The sequence below is a fragment of the Panulirus ornatus genome, chromosome 47, assembly GCF_036320965.1.
Source record: "Panulirus ornatus isolate Po-2019 chromosome 47, ASM3632096v1, whole genome shotgun sequence".
NCBI classification, from domain to species: Eukaryota; Metazoa; Arthropoda; class Malacostraca; order Decapoda; family Palinuridae; genus Panulirus; species Panulirus ornatus.
In genome coordinates this window covers 9168753-9189591 of record NC_092270.1, presented here as the reverse complement: position 1 = coordinate 9189591, position 20839 = coordinate 9168753, and the positions used below count along the sequence as shown (strand labels likewise).

Genomic DNA, 20839 nt, shown 5'->3' with positions numbered 1-20839 from the left:
TCTGAATTAGAGAGGGAAGACTAAGGCTATGTATATATCTGTCCATCACTGTAAATAAATAAATAAAAAAGTTATGAATGACTTGATCACAACCTTTTAAAGTTACAGATCACAACGGACGATGTAAATAATATCCCTGTGCTTCCGACAGAATGAGGTCCAACAACGAGAGCTTACGATGCGAAACGTTTTAGAAAAAAAAAAAAAGATGTCTCGAAGTACTTTTTGTAGCGCAGCCCCACAAGTGTGCCGCAGGAATAGTGAAATACATGGGGGAGAGGGAGTTGTCATTTCATGTGTGGCGGGGTGGCGACGGGAATGAATAAAGGCAACAGTGGTATAAATTATGTACATGTGTATATATATGTGCCTGTGAGGACGTGTGTGTATATACATGTGTATGTGGGTGGGGTGGGCCATTCTTTCGCCTGTTTCCTTACGCTAAATCGCTAACGCGTGAGACAGCGACAAAGCAACATAAATAAATAAATATATATATATATATATATATATATATATATATATATATATATATATATAGACTATTATACCCCGAGAATCGAACCCGGACCAACCCCGTGTCAGGCAGATGGCCAAAAAATAGTGCACTAGTACATCAGCTATCATGTGCACATGACATGGTTGAGGTATGCGCACATAACCGTAGTGCCTCGGGAGTCTATTCAAAAAAAAGAAGAGCCTTCGTGCCTTGCCTGTCCAACGATCGTGAGCGGCAGAGTATTTTACACTCGGTAAAGGACGCGTTGACGCATCAGCCAGGTCCGTGAATCAGCGGGTGAGTTACGGAAGGGAAGCTGTTTTAAGCCCGTCGTGACCTGGGGAGGGTGGCGCTGGGCTACCTGGCTAGCTGCTTGCTACACGGATGGTCCAGGGTTCGATTCTCAGGGTACAGTGGTGCATAGTCTACAACAGATAACGTGGACATTATATAAATATATCAATAAATCTATGGGACTTGATCGGTTGCCCACGTCAGCGAGGTAGCGCCAGGAAACAGACGAAGAATGGGCCATCCACTCACACACTTGCATATATACATAAACGCCCATACATGCATATATACACATGTACATATACTTGCTTGCCTTCATCCTTTCCTGGCGCTACCCCGCCCCACAAGAAACAGCATCGCTACCCCCTTCTTCAGCATGGTATATATATATATATATATATATATATATATATATATATATATATATATATATATATATATATATATATATATGCTAATAACCACATAGTCAAATGAAAATTCCCGAGCGCTCTCGTGTATTACATCTTACACAGACATATATATATATAGTGATGTGAACGGCAGCTCATGGTGACAAGTCTACAGTACAGTGAAGAAATGGTACAAGTGGCGCCGCCAACTGCCAGCCGATGATATACCGACGACCGCACACATCCCCCGACTTTTCCCACTATTACTGAGACTTCCGCGTAGAGATGTAACCCAGTGCCCAAGTCTGCAAATTTATCACTTACCTACTCTTTTCTTCTTCTTCTTCTTCTTCTTCTTCTTCTTCTTCTTAACCGTCTTTTGGGTTCATGGAGAATTATGTATTCGTGTTTTTCCGAGAAGGCGTCCGATGTCAAAGAGTTGCGAGAGGTGGGTAATAAGGAGGGCGGGTTGGGCGCAAGCGTTCAATTAACGAGCCACCTTCTAGCCCTCACCCTTCGGAGCCGCAAGGGAACAGCTGCACACACCTTGGCAGACGACGGGGGCCAGTGCAGCACAGAACAGCTGCACAGCTTGGCACGCGGGCCAGCACTCGCCGGAAGACGTATATAAGAGGTGACACTGCTGTCAGCGTCTTGGTCGGCGGCCATGACGGGTCGCGCTTGCACGTCAAAGGCCCCCGCGCCCCCACACACACACACGCGCGTCCACTGGCCTGGCTACCTCAAGGTAAAGGGCGACCTCCTTGTATGATGACGAGACCTTAGCTTTCTTCATCCGCGGCTGAGGGTCTGCGTATAATTTTTTTTGTGTCCACTCGTTACCTGGTAAATGGATTCGACTAGGCTCGCGTTCACTCTATATTAAATAATCTATAAATTACACATTTAAGCTCAACCGTGATATTTCGTATAGCTTCACCACATCAGGTATATCAACACCATGTCACCAAAGTCCAGTAGACAGACTACTACTACTACTACAACTACTTCTACTACCACTACTACTACTATAAAAACAGCAAATTGATACCAAACATGATGGGGTTGAAAGCCTCCGATAATAAAGATATGGTCTGATTATTACCAAGTCCTTGGACCTACTGGGTATACTCTCAACGAGCGGTGACATCCAGACGATCTTCAACTCGCCTGGGAGGCAGAAAAAAGACAAATTATTTCGCTGATCAACACACGGAGGTCATCCATTACGCGCTACCTTTGTTTACCTCTGACGTCAAAAGCCTTCCGGCAGGCGATTCATAATACATATATATATATATCTTTCTTTTTTTTCGTACTATTCGCCATTTCCCGCATTAGCAAGGTAGCGCTAAGAACAGAGGACTGGACCTTTGAGGGAATATCCTCACCTGGCCCCCTTCTCTGTTCCTTCTTTTGGAAAATTAAAAAAAAAAAAAAACGAGAGGGGAGGATTTCCAGCCCCCCGCTCCCTTCCCTTTTAAAGTCGCCTTCTACGACACGCAGGGAATACGTGGGAAGTATTCTTTCTCCCCTATCCCCAGGGATAATATATATATATATATATATATATATATATATATATATATATATATATATATATATATATATATATATATATATATTTTCTTCCCATACTCTATACAACGTTCTATATTTCACGCATTTCCTTTTTTTATTACTATTTCAAATCCTTTATCCCTCTTCTGTTTACCTTCGGGTATCAGTCAGCGCGTCTGGCATACCCGCCCGCCAAGAACACGGGGGAGGGAGGACGCCCTTACCAATGGTTCCATTTCTCACCCACCAACACCCCCACCCCAGAGTCGTGTGATCTCTAACCTATATTCAGTTTTAGCCTGTGCTTGCTTGCCCTCCTCACCACCTGTATGTCACCAGCAGCTCCTGGTGGTTCACTCACACACACACACACACACACACACACGTCTTACCCAACTGCCACCCATATATCGCCATCCAGCCTCAGACAGCCATCTCATATTCAGCCCAAGACATTAAACTCTGAACAGAGTCATACAGAAACTGTCCGTTTCTCAAAACTATTCTTTTTTTTAAAACGCGTCCCAAGCACGCATTTCTTGTCGCCTTAGCAACTGTGTGGGGTAGTTTCCGAACCCTAATGAGAGCTGCGGGTAAAGGCGTGGTCCAACCTGACCCCCCCAAGGAATCTCTGACCAGGTCAGGTCATTAAAAGGGTCAACACTGCGGTAGAAGCGGCCAAGCCACCCCTATGGGGCCAGAGCAGTGGGGTCACGAACCCGACCCATCGCCTCCCCTCTCCAACCTCTTTGCTTAACATAGGCTTAAAAAAACATTGGCTTATCGTACACAATATATGTTGACTTCACTAGCCAACAACCAGCCACTGATCAAGCAGCTAACGATCAATAACCAACCAGCCACTGATCAACCAAGTAACGACCCATAACCCACGAATTAACGACCAATAACCAACCAGCTAACGACCAATAACCAACCAGCCACTGATCAACCAGCTAACGACCAATAACTAACCAGCCAATCGACCAACCAGCCGATAACCATCCAACCAACAACGAGCCACGACCCAACCAACATGCCAGCAGCCAATACCCAACCAGCCGACCAACGACTGCAAATTAACCAATCAGCCAAACTCATAACCACAACCAGGGATAAGAGAATCCCACACAACACTTGACAGCTTCAAATCCATTAATGGCGAGGAGGTCTCTTCACGCCATCCACTGACCACCAGCCAACACTCACCTCCTAAGACATCATGCCTTATATTACAGCCAACCAGGACACCATGCCTTATATTACAGCCAACCAGGACACCATGCCTTATATCACAGCCAACCAGGACACCATGCCTTATATTACAGCCAACCAGGACACCATACCTTATATTACAGCCAACCAGGACACCATACCTTATATTACAGCCAACCAGGACGCCATGCCTTATATTACAGCCAACCAGGACACCATGCCTTATATCACAGCCAACCAGGACACCATACCTTATATTACAGCCAACCAGGACGCCATGCCTTATATTACAGCCAACCAGGACACCATGCCTTATATTACAGCCAACCAGCACACCATACCTTATACCACAGCCAACCAGGACACCATACCTTATACCGAAACCATCGAAAACACCACACATCAAGACAGCCAAGACACCATCCACTGTCTAACATCAAAGGTCACATGTTGATGTAACCAACCACGTACATTATGACCACGACACCATACACTACCAAACAAGAAAGGGATATGAGCACAGTACATTATGTTACAGAACCACAGAACACCATAATCACGTTTTTCTTCATATGAAGGGCCAACAAGGACATCATACCCTAGCGTTATTGCCAACAAGGCCACCATACCCTGTGGTATTGCCAAAACGGGCGCCCTACCCTATATATAGCGACACTCGACCCTACAGATGGGAAAAAAGTGGCAGGGGAGTTGTGGGGCGGGTGTGTGTGTGTGTGTGTGTGTGTCGGTGCGTGGGTGTGTGGGTGGGTCGACCTGGCATTACCGCCCAGGGGTGATGGGGGCCTGCCAGAGAAGGTACACACACACACACACACACACACACACACACACACACACACACACACACCTCTACCATGTTACAAAAGCAGGTCAACATATCTACTCTTTTTCGTCATCAATGAAGTTATCATATGTTATCTAACTGATATAAACCAAGATTCTAAATCATATTAATATTTTCATTATGTCTGATAAGAGACGGTCCAACAAGTATGGTGCTACTGTAGCGGCAGGGCACTCAGGGACGTGCTACAGCCTTGGTATGGTGCTACTGTAGCGGCAGGGCACTCAGAGACGTGCTACAGCCTTGGTATGGTGCTACTGTAGCGGCAGGGCACTCAGGGACGTGCTACAGCTTCGGTATGGTGCTACTGTAGCGGCAGGGCACTCAGGGACCTGCTACAGCCTTGGTATGGTGCTACTGTAGCGGCAGGGCACTCAGGGACGTGCTACAGCCTTGGTATGGTGCTACTGTAGCGGCAGGGCACTCAGGGACCTGCTACAGCCTTGGTATGGTGCTACTGTAGCGGCAGGGCACTCAGGGACGTGTTACAGCCTTGGTATGGTGTTACTGTAGCGGCAGGGCACTCAGGGACGTGCTACAGCCTTGGTATGGTGCTACTGTAGCGGCAGGGCACTCAGGGACGTGCTACAGCCTTGATATGGGGCTACTGTAGAGGCAGGGCACTCAGGGACGTGCTACTGTAGCGGCAGGGCACTCAGGGACGTGCTACAGCCTTGGTATGGTGCTACTGTAGCGGCAGGGCACTCAGGGACGTGCTACAGCCTTGATATGGTGCTACTGTATCGGCAGGACTCACAGGGACGTGCTACAGCCTTGATATGGTGCTACTGTAGCGGCAGGGCACTCAGAGATGTGCAAGGGTCCGACTGTGTGAATATTTCGCGGGTAAACTACAACCTGAGGCTTCCTTTGGTCGCTGATAGTGACCGGACTTAGGGGGTTGGGAGGGAGGGAGGCGGCCCGGAAACTCGCTGCAACAGCCCGGTGCTTTCTTGGGTAAGTACCGAAGAGGTGTGGTGTAATTCAGGGCGCGCTGCTGCAAGGGGTGCAGGATTAGGTAAGAAAGCTAAGGCGTGCTGAAGTAAGGCGAGATGACGTGGGAAGGTTCCTCCCGGTGCAGGAGGTGAGGCTGGTATCTCGAGGTGCTGGAGACGAAAAAAAAAAAGGACGAAGCTGATGTACGGTGCCAGTGTAGACGGGAGGTGTGGTGAGGCAGGCGTTCCTTAGGAAATCTGCACGAATGCCGGGTCTCGTGGAGCTTCTGTAGAAGGGACTTGCTAACCCTAGGTCCTCAGTTAGTGTGTGGATACTTGGGCTCTCTGCTGCTAGAGGCTAGGGAGGCCGAAGGTCCCATAGCTCACACTGCTGCAGGAGCCGGGCTGCGACAACGTCCCACGACCCTCCTGCCGGAGGAGCCCGTGGGAAAAGAGGCGTCATATACACACCCACCTCCCTCTGCCGGAGAGTGACGAGACAGGGGTCCCACGATGGTCGCTTCCTGATACGGGTGACGCCTCGGCGTCGTTAAAGACCTGGGGGATTAATTTACTGGCCTGATTGCCAAGGGGGGCACGCAACACCACCACGAACGGCACGACGGAGGCAGCTCAGGTGAATGACTACATGGCACCTTGGGTATACCACGAAGGTGGAGGAGGGAGAGTCAACAGGCGTACGACCTCCCGTTGAGAGAGAGAGAGAGAGAGAGAGAGAGAGAGAGAGAGAGAGAGAGAGAGAGAGAGAGAGAGAGAGAGAGAGAGAGAGAGAGGATGGACCACTACCATGCCATGTTATGACAATAGATCGGGTGTCGCTCAGGCCACGGCGTAGAGGTTGTGATTTCGTTACAACCCCAACCACACACACACACACACACACACACACACACACACGCATGCGCGCGCGCGTCTTGTGTGTCACGAGATTGCCATCAGGGATGACACGGGGCAGATGTGATGCGTCACGTGGTAAATAACGCCACCACAATGTACGTGTTACAGCCAGGCTGTGTTGTGTGCCGTGTTCATGCAATATGGTGTGCTGTGTTACCACTGTTAATATATATTTATATAAATATAAATATATATATATATATATATATATATATATATATATATATATATATATATATATATATATATATATATATATATATATATATATATATTCCTATGAGTCCACGGGGAAAATGAAACACGAAAAGTTCCCAAGTGCACTTTCGTGTAATAATCACATCATCAGGGGAGACACAAGAGAGAAATATAACAGTTGATATACATCGAAGAGACGAAGAAGCTAGGACGCCATTTGGTAAACATGTGATTGTCCAATATATATATATATATATATATATATATATATATATATATATATATATATATATATATATATATATATAGTCCTGCTATGTTGTGTACCCTGATGATGAAGGAGGGAAGGAAGGAGGGAGTGTGGGGGTGGTTGTTTCCACGTGTACGGCTCATCCCTCACACACCGTCACGGCTCACGATACATACCGTCCCGGCTCACACCCACACCGTCACGGCTCACACCCACACCGTCACGGCTCACACCCACACCGTCACGACTCACACCCACACCGTCACGGCTCACACCCACACCGTCACGACTCATACCTATACGGTTACGGCTCATACCCACATCGTCACGGCTCACACCCACACCGTCACGACTCACACCCACACCGTCACGGCTCATACCCACACCGTCACGACTCACTCCCACACCGTCACGGCTCATACCCACATCGTCACGGCTCACACCCACACCGTCAAGGCTCACACCCACACACCGTCACGGCTCACACCCACAGAGTCACGGCTTACACCCACACACCGTCACGGCTCATACCCACACACCGTCATGGCTCACACCCACACCGTCAAGGCTCACACCCACACACCGTCACGGCTCATACTCACACCGTCACGGCTTACACCCACACACCGTCACGGCTCATACCCACACACCGTCATGGCTCATACCCACACCGTCACGGCTCATACCCACACCGTCACGGCTCACACCCACACACCGTCACGACTCACACCCACACACCGTCACGACTCACTGACAGTAACACCATACAGACCCAGGCTGGCCTACAGTAACAACATACAGGCTCGTTACAGTACCTCCATCTCGCCATACAGTCGATACAGATCTCCGGGTACATACGGAGCTCAAGACCACACTGTAACCCACGAAAATACAGAGTTGTTATGGCTCGAGAGAAAACACCGTACCCATAGCAGGGGTTGACCACAAGACAATCTACAGACGGAACCACACGCTAAACGTGTCTAATAATGTCTTAAGCAAGTGCACGGGAAGGGGGTGTTGGGGAAGGGTATAGAAATGTCACCATCAAATATGGACGGACTAGTAGTAGAGGGTGGTGGCCGAAGCCAGCTGGTTATGGAAGGGAGTGGCGTGGAAGTACCACCTGTCTGGGTCGTCCCATATGGAAGGTGGTACATATAAGGTACCACCTTCCTTTGGGGGGCGGGGAGGGCGCTCCCTCCGCCTTCCATCCTCCCCCAATCTGGACCTCACTCACTCCGTGACCTGACCAACTTCAGCTGTCGCAAGATGGCAAGGTTAACACCTAGGCTTAGGTAGCTGATTGGTACACACCCACCCACGTCCCTACGTGGTGTACCACCTTTCCACAAACCCCATGGGCTGTAGTGCACACCTATTGGGCTGTACGGGCCCCGCCAAAGGGGGCGACACACACCCCCTACACAGTAATTCTAACGGGAGGGAAGCAGAGCTTCAAAACACACACAGTCGCCTGAGGTAACTGAATCGGCCAGCAATACGTTTTTCTCTCTGGGCTTGTAAACACTTCCTCAGCGTCCCTGAACTCGGGGAGGGGGAGGGTTTTGCGAAGCCTGAATGACCTTGAAAATAAATGCGATCATTACATCTGTGCCATTCACACGCGTCCTTTATCACGTATCCCTTAAAACATCTGTTCAGACCACGCCCAGAAGACGTACGCTAAGTTTATAACCCGCTTTAGGCTCAGCGAACCTACGCTGGGCCTTCTACCCCAACACTAATCTCTCCAAAGCAATTACGTAATTCGTGAAATATAATCTCATCCTCTGAACTAACAGGGAATTGAGAGACGAGGTGGCTCAATAACCAGCGCCCCGCCTTTCTCTGGTGCTGTTGCCCATCTCCGTCTCCGGAGGAGCGTCGACTGTTGAACGATCGCTTCGCATTGCCATCTTATCAGCCACACACTCAACCAACCCGGCCTCTGATTCCCAGCGTTGCCTCCCTGCCCCAGCGAACAAAAAAAACCCGAGGGTCAATACAAGAATCAGCAGTCACCATCAAAGAGCTGCGAAGCCTATGTGTACGGTGCTCTGCTACACCCATACACCCACTGGCGAACCTGTGACATTGAAGGAGAAGTTCGCTCCCCTAATCTAACGGAGCGCTCTCCATGACCAATGCTTCCCTCCACCTGTCGAAATGAACGAATCATAAAAGACTTCTCAAAGTCTCCCTCCCTTCAACACCGAGGTCAATAAGTCCCTAATTTTCGGAATGAGTTCCGAACACATTTGTCCTCAATCACCCACCACTTCAAACCCTCAGCACACGCCACAGCCTCCTTACTGTTTGGCAATTTGGACGAAGACCTCTTCAAAGATCCTACTGCCTCAGCTTCTTCCTACCATTGTCTCTCACGGCCTAGAGAGAGAGACAGAGACTTGGAGACCTCCGTGGCTCTCGCCTTCATAGATCTCACCGAACCTTTCCAGCCAGACGGCCGTAAACGCTATCAATCATCAATGCCATCAATATCAGGTCGCGCGAAGGTCTCATCCCATGGCTGTACACACACCAGAGAGGCCATCCTCACTTTCCACTCCCCTCACCTGTGGCGGTGCACGGGGCACGGGGCACGGAGGTGGGGTGCCCCTTCTACTTCCTCACACTCAGTAACGAAGCCGTTACTAGACACAACTCCTCCACTGGGGTTTATGCTAATGACTCCACCACTGCCGTTAGGGTTTGACAATTATCCTCCAAATTACACACTTCTCCAAAATACCTATTGAAACCTCCAAGATCCGGGCCACCGACCAGAAGCAACCAAAGTAAGACCACAGTCTATGAACTTCGATGTGTGGAGCTTATCTATCCATTCGGAAATAAGTAACCAGCACCAACCTCACCACCGTCGACTCCTTCCACCAGAGATCCCTCGTCCCCCGAGTTGCAGTTCGACGTCTCAATTTTGGGTTACCCCAGACCAGACCGGGGAAGGGACGGGGCAGGGTCACGCCTAGGACGGGGCTGGGGCTAAGTCAGACCTGGGAGGAGGAGCCTGGGGCTAGGACAGACTTAGGAGGCCAGGGCTAGGGCTAGGGCTGGGTCAGACCTAGGAGGCCAGGGCTGGGGCTAGGGGTTGAGTCACACCTACGAGGTCAGGGCCAGGGCTGGGCTAGGGGCTGGGTCAGACCTATGAGGTCAGGACTGGGGCTAGGGGCTAGGTCACACCTAGGAGGCCAGGGCTGGGTCAGACCTAGGAGGCCAGGGCTGAGGCTAGGGGCTAGGTCACACCTAGGAGGCCAGGGCTGAGGCTAGGGCTGGGTCAGACCTAGGAGGCCAGGGCTGAGGCTAAGGGCTGGGTCAGACCTAGGAGGCCAGGGCTGGGGCTGGGTCAGACCTAGGAGGCCAGGGCTGAGGCTAGGGGCTAGGACAGACCTAAGAGGCCAGGGCTAGGGCTAGGACAGACCTCGGAAGGCCAGGGCTTCGGCCAGCGCCGCGTCAGAAGGAAGGCCACAGCACGCCAGGTCCAGGCGGCCCCACACACACACATGTCTGCACTGCATTATACAGACTTCAGTGGGGGGTGTGTGTGCGGGAGGAGAAGGGAGGGGTGTTGTGCGGAAGGGAATGGGGGAATGGGTGAATGGGGGAATGGGTGAGAGGGAATGGGTGAGTGAACCCTCAAGCACTGCTTATTTCATTTTTTTTTTATCATTTATCTTCATTTTTTGCCGTCATTCCCCACTGTTGTGACGCTGTTGTGGTGAGGTGAGGTGTTGTGGGTTGTGGTCCCGTCACCCACCTGGGTGAGGTTGTGGTTGCGTTACACACCCCATCGTACATGTGACCTGTCGTCCCGCGTCACACATACTTCTCACCCCCCACAGTCGGCAGTGTCGTCCCGCGTCACACACTCCCCAAAGTCGACAGCGTACAGTAACACCAACCACCATCCCTGGTGTGTACAGTAACACCCAACACCAGTGTGTACAGTAACACCCACCACCATCCCTGGTGTGTACAGTAACACCCACCACCATCCCTGGTGTGTACAGTAACACCCACCAGCATATACGTCAGTGGCAAGGTGGGGCCGCCAGACACCTGTCCACACTAATCTTTCTACGATACCTCAAATGAACGGTTGAGACGGCCCAGTGACTCTGTAGGCGCTCACCCTACCAGTAGGGCTGGGGGAGGGCGCTCACCCTACCAGTAGGGCTGAGAAGGGTGATCACCCTTCCAGTAGGGCTGAGGAGGACGCTCACACTACCAGTAGGGCTGAGAAGGGTGTTCACCCTACCAGTAGGGCTGGGGGAGGGCGCTCACCCTACCAGTAGGGCTGGGGAAGGGTGATCACCCTACCAGTAGGGCTGGGGAAGGGCGCTCCTCACCCTACCAGTAGGGCTGGGGAAGGGCGCTCCTCACCCTACCAATAGGGCTGAGAAGGGTGATCACCCTACCAGTAGGGCTGGGGAAGGGCGCTCCTCACCCTACCAATAGGGCTGAGAAGGGTGATCACCCTACCAGTAGGGCTGGGGAAGGGCGCTCCTCACCCTACCAGTAGGGCTGGGGAAGGGCGCTCACACTACCAGTAGGGCTGGGGAAGGGCGCTCACCCTACCAGTAGGGCTGGGGAAGGGCGCTCACCCTACCAGTAGGGCTGGGGAAGGGCGCTCACCCTACCAGTAGGGCTGGGTAAGGGCGCTCACCCTACCAGTAGGGCTGGGGGAGGGCGCTCACTCTACCAGTAGGGCTGGGGAAGGGCGCTCACCCTACCAGTAGGGCTGAGGAAGGGCGCTCACCCTACCAGTAGGGCTGGGGAGGGTGCTCACCCTACCAGTAGGGCTGGGTAAGGGCGCTCACCCTACCAGTAGGGCTGGGGGAGGGCGCTCACTCTACCAGTAGGGCTGGGGAAGGGCGCTCACCCTACCAGTAGGGCTGAGGAAGGGCGCTCACCCTGCCAGCACGGCTGGGGAAGGGTGCTCACGTGTGTGTGTGTGTGTGTGTGTGTGTGTGTGTAGGGCCGACCACCTGGCGGGAGGCTCCGGCAACTGGTAGACAGGAGTGAAAGTATCGTTAATGTGTAGAAAGTCTATCAATAGGTTCTAAAACGTGTGATTTACGCCCATTCTGACAGAAACGGTGACGGCCGTGCGGCGCTGTCTGCTAACCTTAGCACCCCTACCGACATACCGGAGTCTGGCATGGTGATGGTATGGTGCCATGGTGATGGTATGGCAGCCACCAACATCATGGCACTGCCCCGAGTCTTGCTGTCATGAGGCTTATAATAAAAGTCTGCTACAGTAAACTGGGCTATATATATATATATATATATATATATATATATATATATATATATATATATATATATATATATAGTAAGCATCCGCTTACATCCATTCTCTAACTGTCACGTGGAATGCACCGAAACCACAGCTCCCTCTCCATAACCTGGTTCCCACAGACTATTCCATGGTTCACCCCGGACGCCCCACATGCCCTGGTTCAGTTCAATGACAGCCTGTCGACCCCTGCATACCACATTGTTCCAATTCACTCTATTCCGTGCACACCTTTCACCATCCAGCATGTTTGGGCTCTGATCGCTCAAAATCTTTTCCATTCCATCCATCTCCAATTTGGTCTTTCCATCCTGCTTGTTCCCACCATTTTAGACACATACATACACACACACACACACACACACACACACATATATATATATATATATATATATATATATATATATATATATATATATATATATATATATATATCCTCTTGGTCAATCTTTCCTCACTCATTCTCTCCCTATGCCCAAATATCTCAGCAAACCTCTTCAGTTCTCTCAGTTCTTACTTTGCCATTACTTACTCGCTCAAACCACCTCACACCACATACTGTCCTCAAACATTTCATTTCCAACACACCTACCCTTCTCCTTACGTCCTTAACTGTAGCTCTTACCTCGCGCCCGTATGATAATGTTGGGACTCATACATATACCTTCCAACATACCCATTTTTACCCTCCCAGGTAATGCTCTCACTTTCCAAACATTCTTCAGCACTTCCAGAACCTTCCCCCCCCCCCCTCACCTACTCGGTGACTCAACCCTTTTCCATTACATTCGCTGCCACATCCAGCTCCTCATTCTTTCCCAGGGGTTAGTCGATAAAGTTGGTACCTACCTTAAGCTAGGTATATAGATATTGTTAATGAGATGGCCTTGATTAGGCTATTCAGCTGCCCGTATCGTCTCAGCGAATATATATATATATATATATATATTCCCCCTGGTGACAGGGGAGAAAGAATGGTTCCCACGTATTCCCTACGCGTCGTAGAAGGCGATTAAAAGGGGTGGTAGCGGAGGGCTGGAAATCCTTCCCTTCTCTTTTACTTTTCCAAAAGATAGAACAGAAAAGGGGGGCCAGGTGAGGATTTTTCCCTCTAAGGCTCAGTTATCTGTTCTTGACGCTACCTCGCCAAAGCCGGAAATAGCGATAATATATATATATATATATATATATATATATATATATATATATATATATATAGTAGTTTTCTAGGTCTTAGCGTACTCCTGCTATGAGATTTACGTATAAACATCTAGCGGGACGTCGCTAGACAACTTTCGTGTTAGGAAAACATATGAGACGGATGACAGAGCCCACAGCTGGCATAATACGGTTCACCCCCTCCATCTTCACCTCTGGAGCACACGACACAGAAAGACACCAAATAATGATACGAAGCAATTGTAGCGCAGTACGCTAATGTACAACTGATACAACAATGAGATCATTCAATAAAGATAATACTGAGAAAGACCCAGTAGAATTAAACATAAACACGAGTCCACCTACTTTTAACGCACATAACAGTGCAGGGATAACACATGACTGTGACAAGTGATTTCAGCAAATATACGGTAGTAAAGAGCAGAACGTAATGATATTTGACATCATCTGGTTTATGAGGTTTAAACAGAATACTTAATAATATTTAGGGTATTTGTCCTCGTGTAACAGCTTTAATATTTGTTGTAGTTGAGAGCGTCTCGTCCAATACTTAACCGATGCTTTCCCAATCGAAATCTAGCGCGAGTTTATTCCTCCACACACACTCAAGCTCGTACGGTAATTTCCACACATTCGCTTCCTCTTTTAACAGTCTATCTAAGTTACGAGGCTGCTGGCATGATTCGGCATGAGAATTCGCTCTGAGAGGTAGTTAGGATGCGCGGCAGCTCCCCGTCAAAACCTGCGACCGTATTCACCTGACGCCATCCACTGCCTCACTCCCTCCCTCCGCCCGTGGGCGAAATCCGCGCGACGCAAGAAGGGACAGGATACCAGCCCATGTCATCCATGGCCTCCACCCAGGAAGCCGCCGCCTCCACAACAACCCCCCTAATCCACTCGACGGGTCTGCCCCTTGCAGCCGGCCGGCAATGCAATTTGCAGCTGAGCCTCGCTGAAACAAGACTCATAACCAGCAACTAATTTTGTTCTCGCTTGACACAAGCGGTGGAATAACACGTCAGGTGATGAAGTTAATGAATAAAATAATGACTTGGATATATACAACTCTATAGTCCTGGTTACTTATGTCGAAGGTTAGGTATAGTTTGGCTTGGCTAGGTCCACACTAACTATACCCTTGCCAACCACAAGTCCCAACCAAATCTTAAAAGGCCACACCGACCTCCTCAGTTCCTAGCTCACACCAGATCACTTCCAACCCTATCTAACTTCATCGCTGTCCCCACAATTAGAATTTCACAAGCTTGTCAATTGTACACAAACAAATCCTTTCACCGGATAGCATGGGTGAAGGATACAAGGCTAGAGGTGAGTGAAGAAGAGTGTATTTCCCGTTACCTCTCATATTAATCAATGTTCGAGTCCCATAGCGGCCCATTGATAGCGGGTGCAAGTCGACTCGAATCGGGTGTACAAAACTAACTCAAAACGAGCAACGCGCTTATCGGCACCGTGAACATTGATATCATAATTCGTTCAGTAATTATTCTTAAGACCTTCAATTGGTTACCTCTGCACTAATATATAACCTAATATATAACCATACGGGTAATTATAAACTTTTTTTTGAATAATCAAAGATACCTGCGCGACTCAATGCTAAATTTTTTCATATTCATGACTAGCTTTGCTCGACCAGATATCATTTATTTTTTCCATATAAATCTTCTGCATTATCCCTTCCCCCTTATCCCTATGGCACTGACACCCACACACACACACACCAAATATTACGAAAAATATATTCCCAGGTGCACACCCTTGGGGTCGCCTTAGTAAACCTAAAAGTTTCAACTTTCTAGCTGTTATCATGCAGCTATTGCGCTTACACACACACACACACACACACACACACACACACACATCGATATGTAAATATAGTGATGAGGATGGGACATAGTGTGAAATAGGCTCTTGAGCTACCCTTGTCCCTAACCTTTCGCCAGAATCCCACATTGCCACTCGTATGGGAAACCAACTGTCTACTGGAAAATATTAGAACAGCTTTTTTGTGTCAGAATACGGAAATACTAGCAAGTTGTTCATGTTTCTAAGAGAATACCAAACGTAGAATAAACTTCATAAGTCTAGTCCCTGCCCCTAAAGCACAAAGAACTTATAGAGGAGGTCAAAGAATTGTGTAACAAAGATAGCACAGAATATTAAAGAGAACTAAGCTACAGGGAAAGGCTAGGTGTCTTAAACCTGCCCACCATGTTAGAGAGAAAAGTGAGCGGGTGGCTGATCACTACGTAGCTTTAGGTTCTTAATCCAAATTTATGTCGTAGAGTGAACACTTCTTCAAAAAAAAAAAAAAAGTAGAGACAGAACTGCCATTGAATCAGACAACAAACTTGTTTAGAAATATATACAGAAGCATCTAAGAGTGATGGAATAAGGTGTAAACGAGGTTGTGGTAAATGTGGCCAGCATAGAAGTGTGAAAGGGTGGGCGATGGCAAAGAATGTTCAAAAGATGGGGCTCAACGAGTGTTACAAAAAATATCCATACCAGTACAATACATATAATTACATACATAGACAGCAAATACAACACACACACACACACACACACACACACATATATATATATATATATATATATATATATATATATATCATAAAAATCCCCAGGTTCACACCCTTTAGGTCCCGTTAATATGCATGAAGATGCTAGCTAGCGGCTCTCATCGTCATGGACTTGTGGCACCGACCAAACACACCAGCTGTTATGGCACTGCAGATAAGTCGATATATCTCCATATAAAGAGACGCAAGTACGGCAAGGACATCATCCTAAACCCAACCCCACACGCGCAATTATCAAAACTTGATTGACATCGGCGCCACTCCTACAGAAATCGAGCGTCGTCAACCACTTCTCCACCAGACGCAATCAAATCGGACGAAACGACATTAAACATCAGCCACTAAGTGTAAAACACAAACCCAACCAAATCTGATCAATACATATATAATCTAGTACATATGATGATATTGTATTGCTTTATTAACCGCTTCCCCGAGAGATAAGTTTCCTTCAAGTGTCAGAGAAAAAGAATAGTCAGAGGTAGATATGGACTTACCAATTGTCTTAACAATATCGAAGTCGTGGAGGGAATACTGTCTGGGGGCCGCAACCCCATTGGCAGATGGTGAGGGCGGCTCCTTGTGCACGCCCACTCGCCGCCGGCCGCCCATTCGCCCACCAGACATCATGGTTGAGCTGGAACACGCCTTATCTACAGCCTTCGCCCAGATCACAGAGGGATTGCTAGGCTCCTGCACACACACACACACACTGTCAAGTTAATACAGGCTCAATGATCAATGATGGCGTATCGAACGATTAGGCCTACCCAGATCAGATTAAGGTCAGCGACCCCTGTGGATGCCTTGTCACATCCACATCCGAGTGTTACACACCCTCCTCTTCCGCCGACGGGGGTGGGGGAAGAACAGTTTGCCGACACTGCCCCCGACACACACACACACAACATTTTTTTTTTTTTTTTTTTTTTTTTTTTTTTTTTTTTTTTTTTTTTTTTTTTTTTTTTTTTTTTTTTTTTTTTTTTTTTTTTTTTTTTTTTTTTTTTTTTTTTTTTTTTTTTTTTTTTTTTTTTTTTTTTTTTTTTTTTTTTTTTTTTTTTTTTTTTTTTTTTTTTTTTTTTTTTTTTTTTTTTTTTTTTTTTTTTTTTTTTTTTTTTTTTTTTTTTTTTTTTTTTTTTTTTTTTTTTTTTTTTTTTTTTTTTTTTTTTTTTTTTTTTTTTTTTTTTTTTTTTTTTTTTTTTTTTTTTTTTTTTTTTTTTTTTTTTTTTTTTTTTTTTTTTTTTTTTTTTTTTTTTTTTTTTTTTTTTTTTTTTTTTTTTTTTTTTTTTTTTTTTTTTTTTTTTTTTTTTTTTTTTTTTTTTTTTTTTTTTTTCAAACAAGGCCTAAGTAGATATCACGCCCCTGTGTCCTTGTACATCCACATCCGGTTTTTAAAACCCACCCTCCTCTCCCGACGGGGTTTGGGGGAGAACAGTTTCCGACACTTGCCCCCGACACCACACACACGAACCACACACACACACACACACAACCTATTGCACATGCGCACGCACACATTCGTTATGCAACGTTTGATTAATATAAAAACAACAGATCCTCACGACACTCGGAAACTACCAATGGACAAGCCTGACGTTGCCAAACAAGAGGACAACAAAATCAAATATTAAGTGGAAAGAGGGATGTCACATTTATCCCCAGGAAAATGAATACGAAATATCACAAGAGGCTGGGATATATTAAGATGACTAAATCCCCATTCGCTCCCAAGAAATCAGCTTCCCTCACGACTCGCTCCCAAGACCAACTGAAGCTTTGCTTACGACTCGCTCCCAAGACCTATTGAAGTTTTGTTCACCACTCGCTCCCAAGTCCTCCTCAGTTCTGCTCACCACTCGCTCCCAAGACCTATTGAAGTTTTACTCAACTCGCTCCCAAGATCTATTGAAGTTTTGTTCACCACTCGCTCCCAAGACCTATTAAAGCTTACCCATTCGCTCTCAAGACCTATTAAGGTTGCTCAGCACTCGCTCCCAAGGCCTGTTAAGGTTTGCTTATTTCAGCCATGACAAGATTTTACTTTAAAGTTACTATGTGTAGTTCATCCACGTTTAAAAGTTCCTGATTAGCTTGTTATGTGTCTTTAATACAAATGCCACTAAATTACCTGACCATTTAACTAATATATATATATATATATATATATATATATATATATATATATATATATATATATATATATACATATTTTTTTTTCCATACTATTCGCCATTTCCCGCGACAGCGAGGTAGCGTCAAGAACAGAGGACTGGGCCTTTGAGGGAATATCCTCACCTGGCCCTCTTCTCTGTTCCTTCTTTTGGAAAATTAAAAAAAAAAAAAGGGGAGGATTTCCAGCCCCCCGCTCCCTTCCCTTTTAGTCGCCTACGACACGCAGGAAATACGTGGGAAGTATTCTTTTTCCCCTATCCCCAGGGAAATATATATATATATATATATATATATATATATATATATATATATATATATATATATATATATATATAATGTGTGTATGCGTTGACATTAAATACCTTTTTCTTTAACAGGTGCCTATTTCAAGCTATTCCCGCACAATGAACCCAGCCAGATGCTATCTATAAAACAGTCCTCGTCCAATTATCGAGATTATAAATACAAAAGAGCGCCATGTTGAAACATACCGGTACATTTCTTCACACAATACAGAGACGTACAAAACAGGAACTGGAGGAGACATCTTTAAAAACCCCTTCATGCCACAAGCAGGAGAGACAACCCCTTCATCCCACAAGCAGGACATGCAAGGTAGGAGGGGACATGAATGGAATCTTCGATGACCATTTAACACGCCTGGAGTACGTTGCATAATGGTAAACAAACCACGATACTAACATTTACTGCATGCTGAACGCGTCCCAGTTGCAAGACCAAATACTGTGGTCGAGGTAAATGCGGCTAATCTATGAATGTGGTAATAGAACCATGACTATTCAAGGTGCAGGGAGGAATCCTGCCGTCGCTGTTCGTGCAGGGAAAATGTATTAGCAACCGAGGGAGGAGAGATGTGTGTGAGTGTGTGTGTGTGTGTGTGTGTGTAGCCTCGCCCCGCGTGCCACCAGCACAGACTGCCTCGCCAAGGTCGTCCGCGCCACATCCCGCACTCCCCAACATGTCAGTTCTGATATTTAAAAACACGATCACCTTGTTCATGATTGCCTCCCTGACGTATGTGTGCTGCTGCTGCTGTTTCTGTTGTTGCAGTGGTGCAGTTCGTCAGTGGGCGACGGCACGCGGGGCTTCCAACCTGGATCGCATGCCAGCTTTATAAGGAAATTTGGGTGGCTCTTTAAATCTTCAGCGAGGTTAGCCAGGCATGTTGGTAACACAATTACTAGGCTTGAGACAGCACATAAACCTCTCACCAATTACCTCTTGTCACGAGAATTTAACAGAGCCGGCTATGGAAGAGGAACGAAACGTGAGGAGGATGCACGGAAGATAACTGAAGGACAAGAGGGAATGGAAGAGGAACGAAGGATGTGATACAGAAAGTATAAGAAATAAAACTGTGACGTGGAGTTGGAAAAGGAACGAAATGTGTAAAACACAGGATATACGAAGATCATGTGTAACGAGAGGATATGGAAGAGGGACGAAATGGACAACAAGGGATATATAAAAAGACAATGTGTAACGAGGATATGAAACAGGAACGAAATGTGTGGAAAGAGATGGAAGACTGAAAACACAAGGAGGCCTTTCCAAGGCAAACTTGTCGCCTGCGTTAAGGCTTAAGAGATTGGGAGTGAGGTAAGAATGAAGGGAAATACTCCATGGTAAATATTGAGCTAATCTATAATAAGTTCCATAGGCAAAGGAGAAATATCCTTCGAGCTGAGCCATGTAAAGTTTCCAGTCGAACCATTTTTAAAAGGAACAAAACCCAGGGAAAATTCAGACTACAGCTATGACCCTTACGCCACCTACGTCAAACGCAATTTTCGTTACGCCACGATGCGATTCAAAATGACGGAGGACGATGACGAGGGACATAGCGATGAGTATGTGATAATATGGGCTACGCAGGCGACATAGGACTTTGAGCTTCCGTTCATAGGCCACTTGACGACGTAAGCAGCTTAGGCTCCTGGGACCATGCGGGTCTCCTCGCTGAACCAGTGAATTAAACTTGAGAGTTCTAAGCCAGCCAGACACCAGTTCAACCAACATGGCTTCCTCATAGGATCATTCTGTACGCATCCCGGTATGAGAATTAGGCTTGCATCACTGACGACCTCATCTGTAAAATAAGTTAACCAATGCCTTCGCGCACTGGGAAGCAACACCTGAGACTCGTCCACCACTGAATTTTTTTAAATCTCATTCGATTAGATAATCACAATTGGAACCAAACCTCGTAAGATTACATTTCCTAATGAAACACTCGCAAACATGCAGGCCGAAAACACCGAATTACATTAGATCGATGGACAACGCAAGAGCCCGTAGTGATAACGAAATTTGCGGCTCAAACGCCATCAATACAAAAGGTTCCAGGTGTGTGACGGACAGTAAGCAGCCTAGGTATGTCCGGTGTTGCTTACCATGCCAGGT

General features: G+C 47.1%; 1 protein-coding gene across 2 annotated transcripts in view; it reads right to left on the bottom strand.

Annotated features, from left to right (window-relative positions):
- Positions 1-17150, bottom strand: part of Pka-C3 (Protein kinase, cAMP-dependent, catalytic subunit 3) — a 40754-nt gene extending 23604 nt beyond the window's left edge. The window contains exon 1 of one of the 2 annotated variants that reach the window (XM_071689706.1): positions 16741-17150. In XM_071689706.1, the coding sequence (XP_071545807.1) occupies positions 16741-16873 (133 nt within the window). In that variant the 5' untranslated portion in view covers positions 16874-17150. Of the gene's footprint in view, positions 1-1509; positions 2573-16740 lie in introns of those variants that run through there. The other variant, XM_071689707.1, reaches the window with a different exon arrangement.
- Between the last annotated feature and the right edge of the window lie 3689 nt (positions 17151-20839).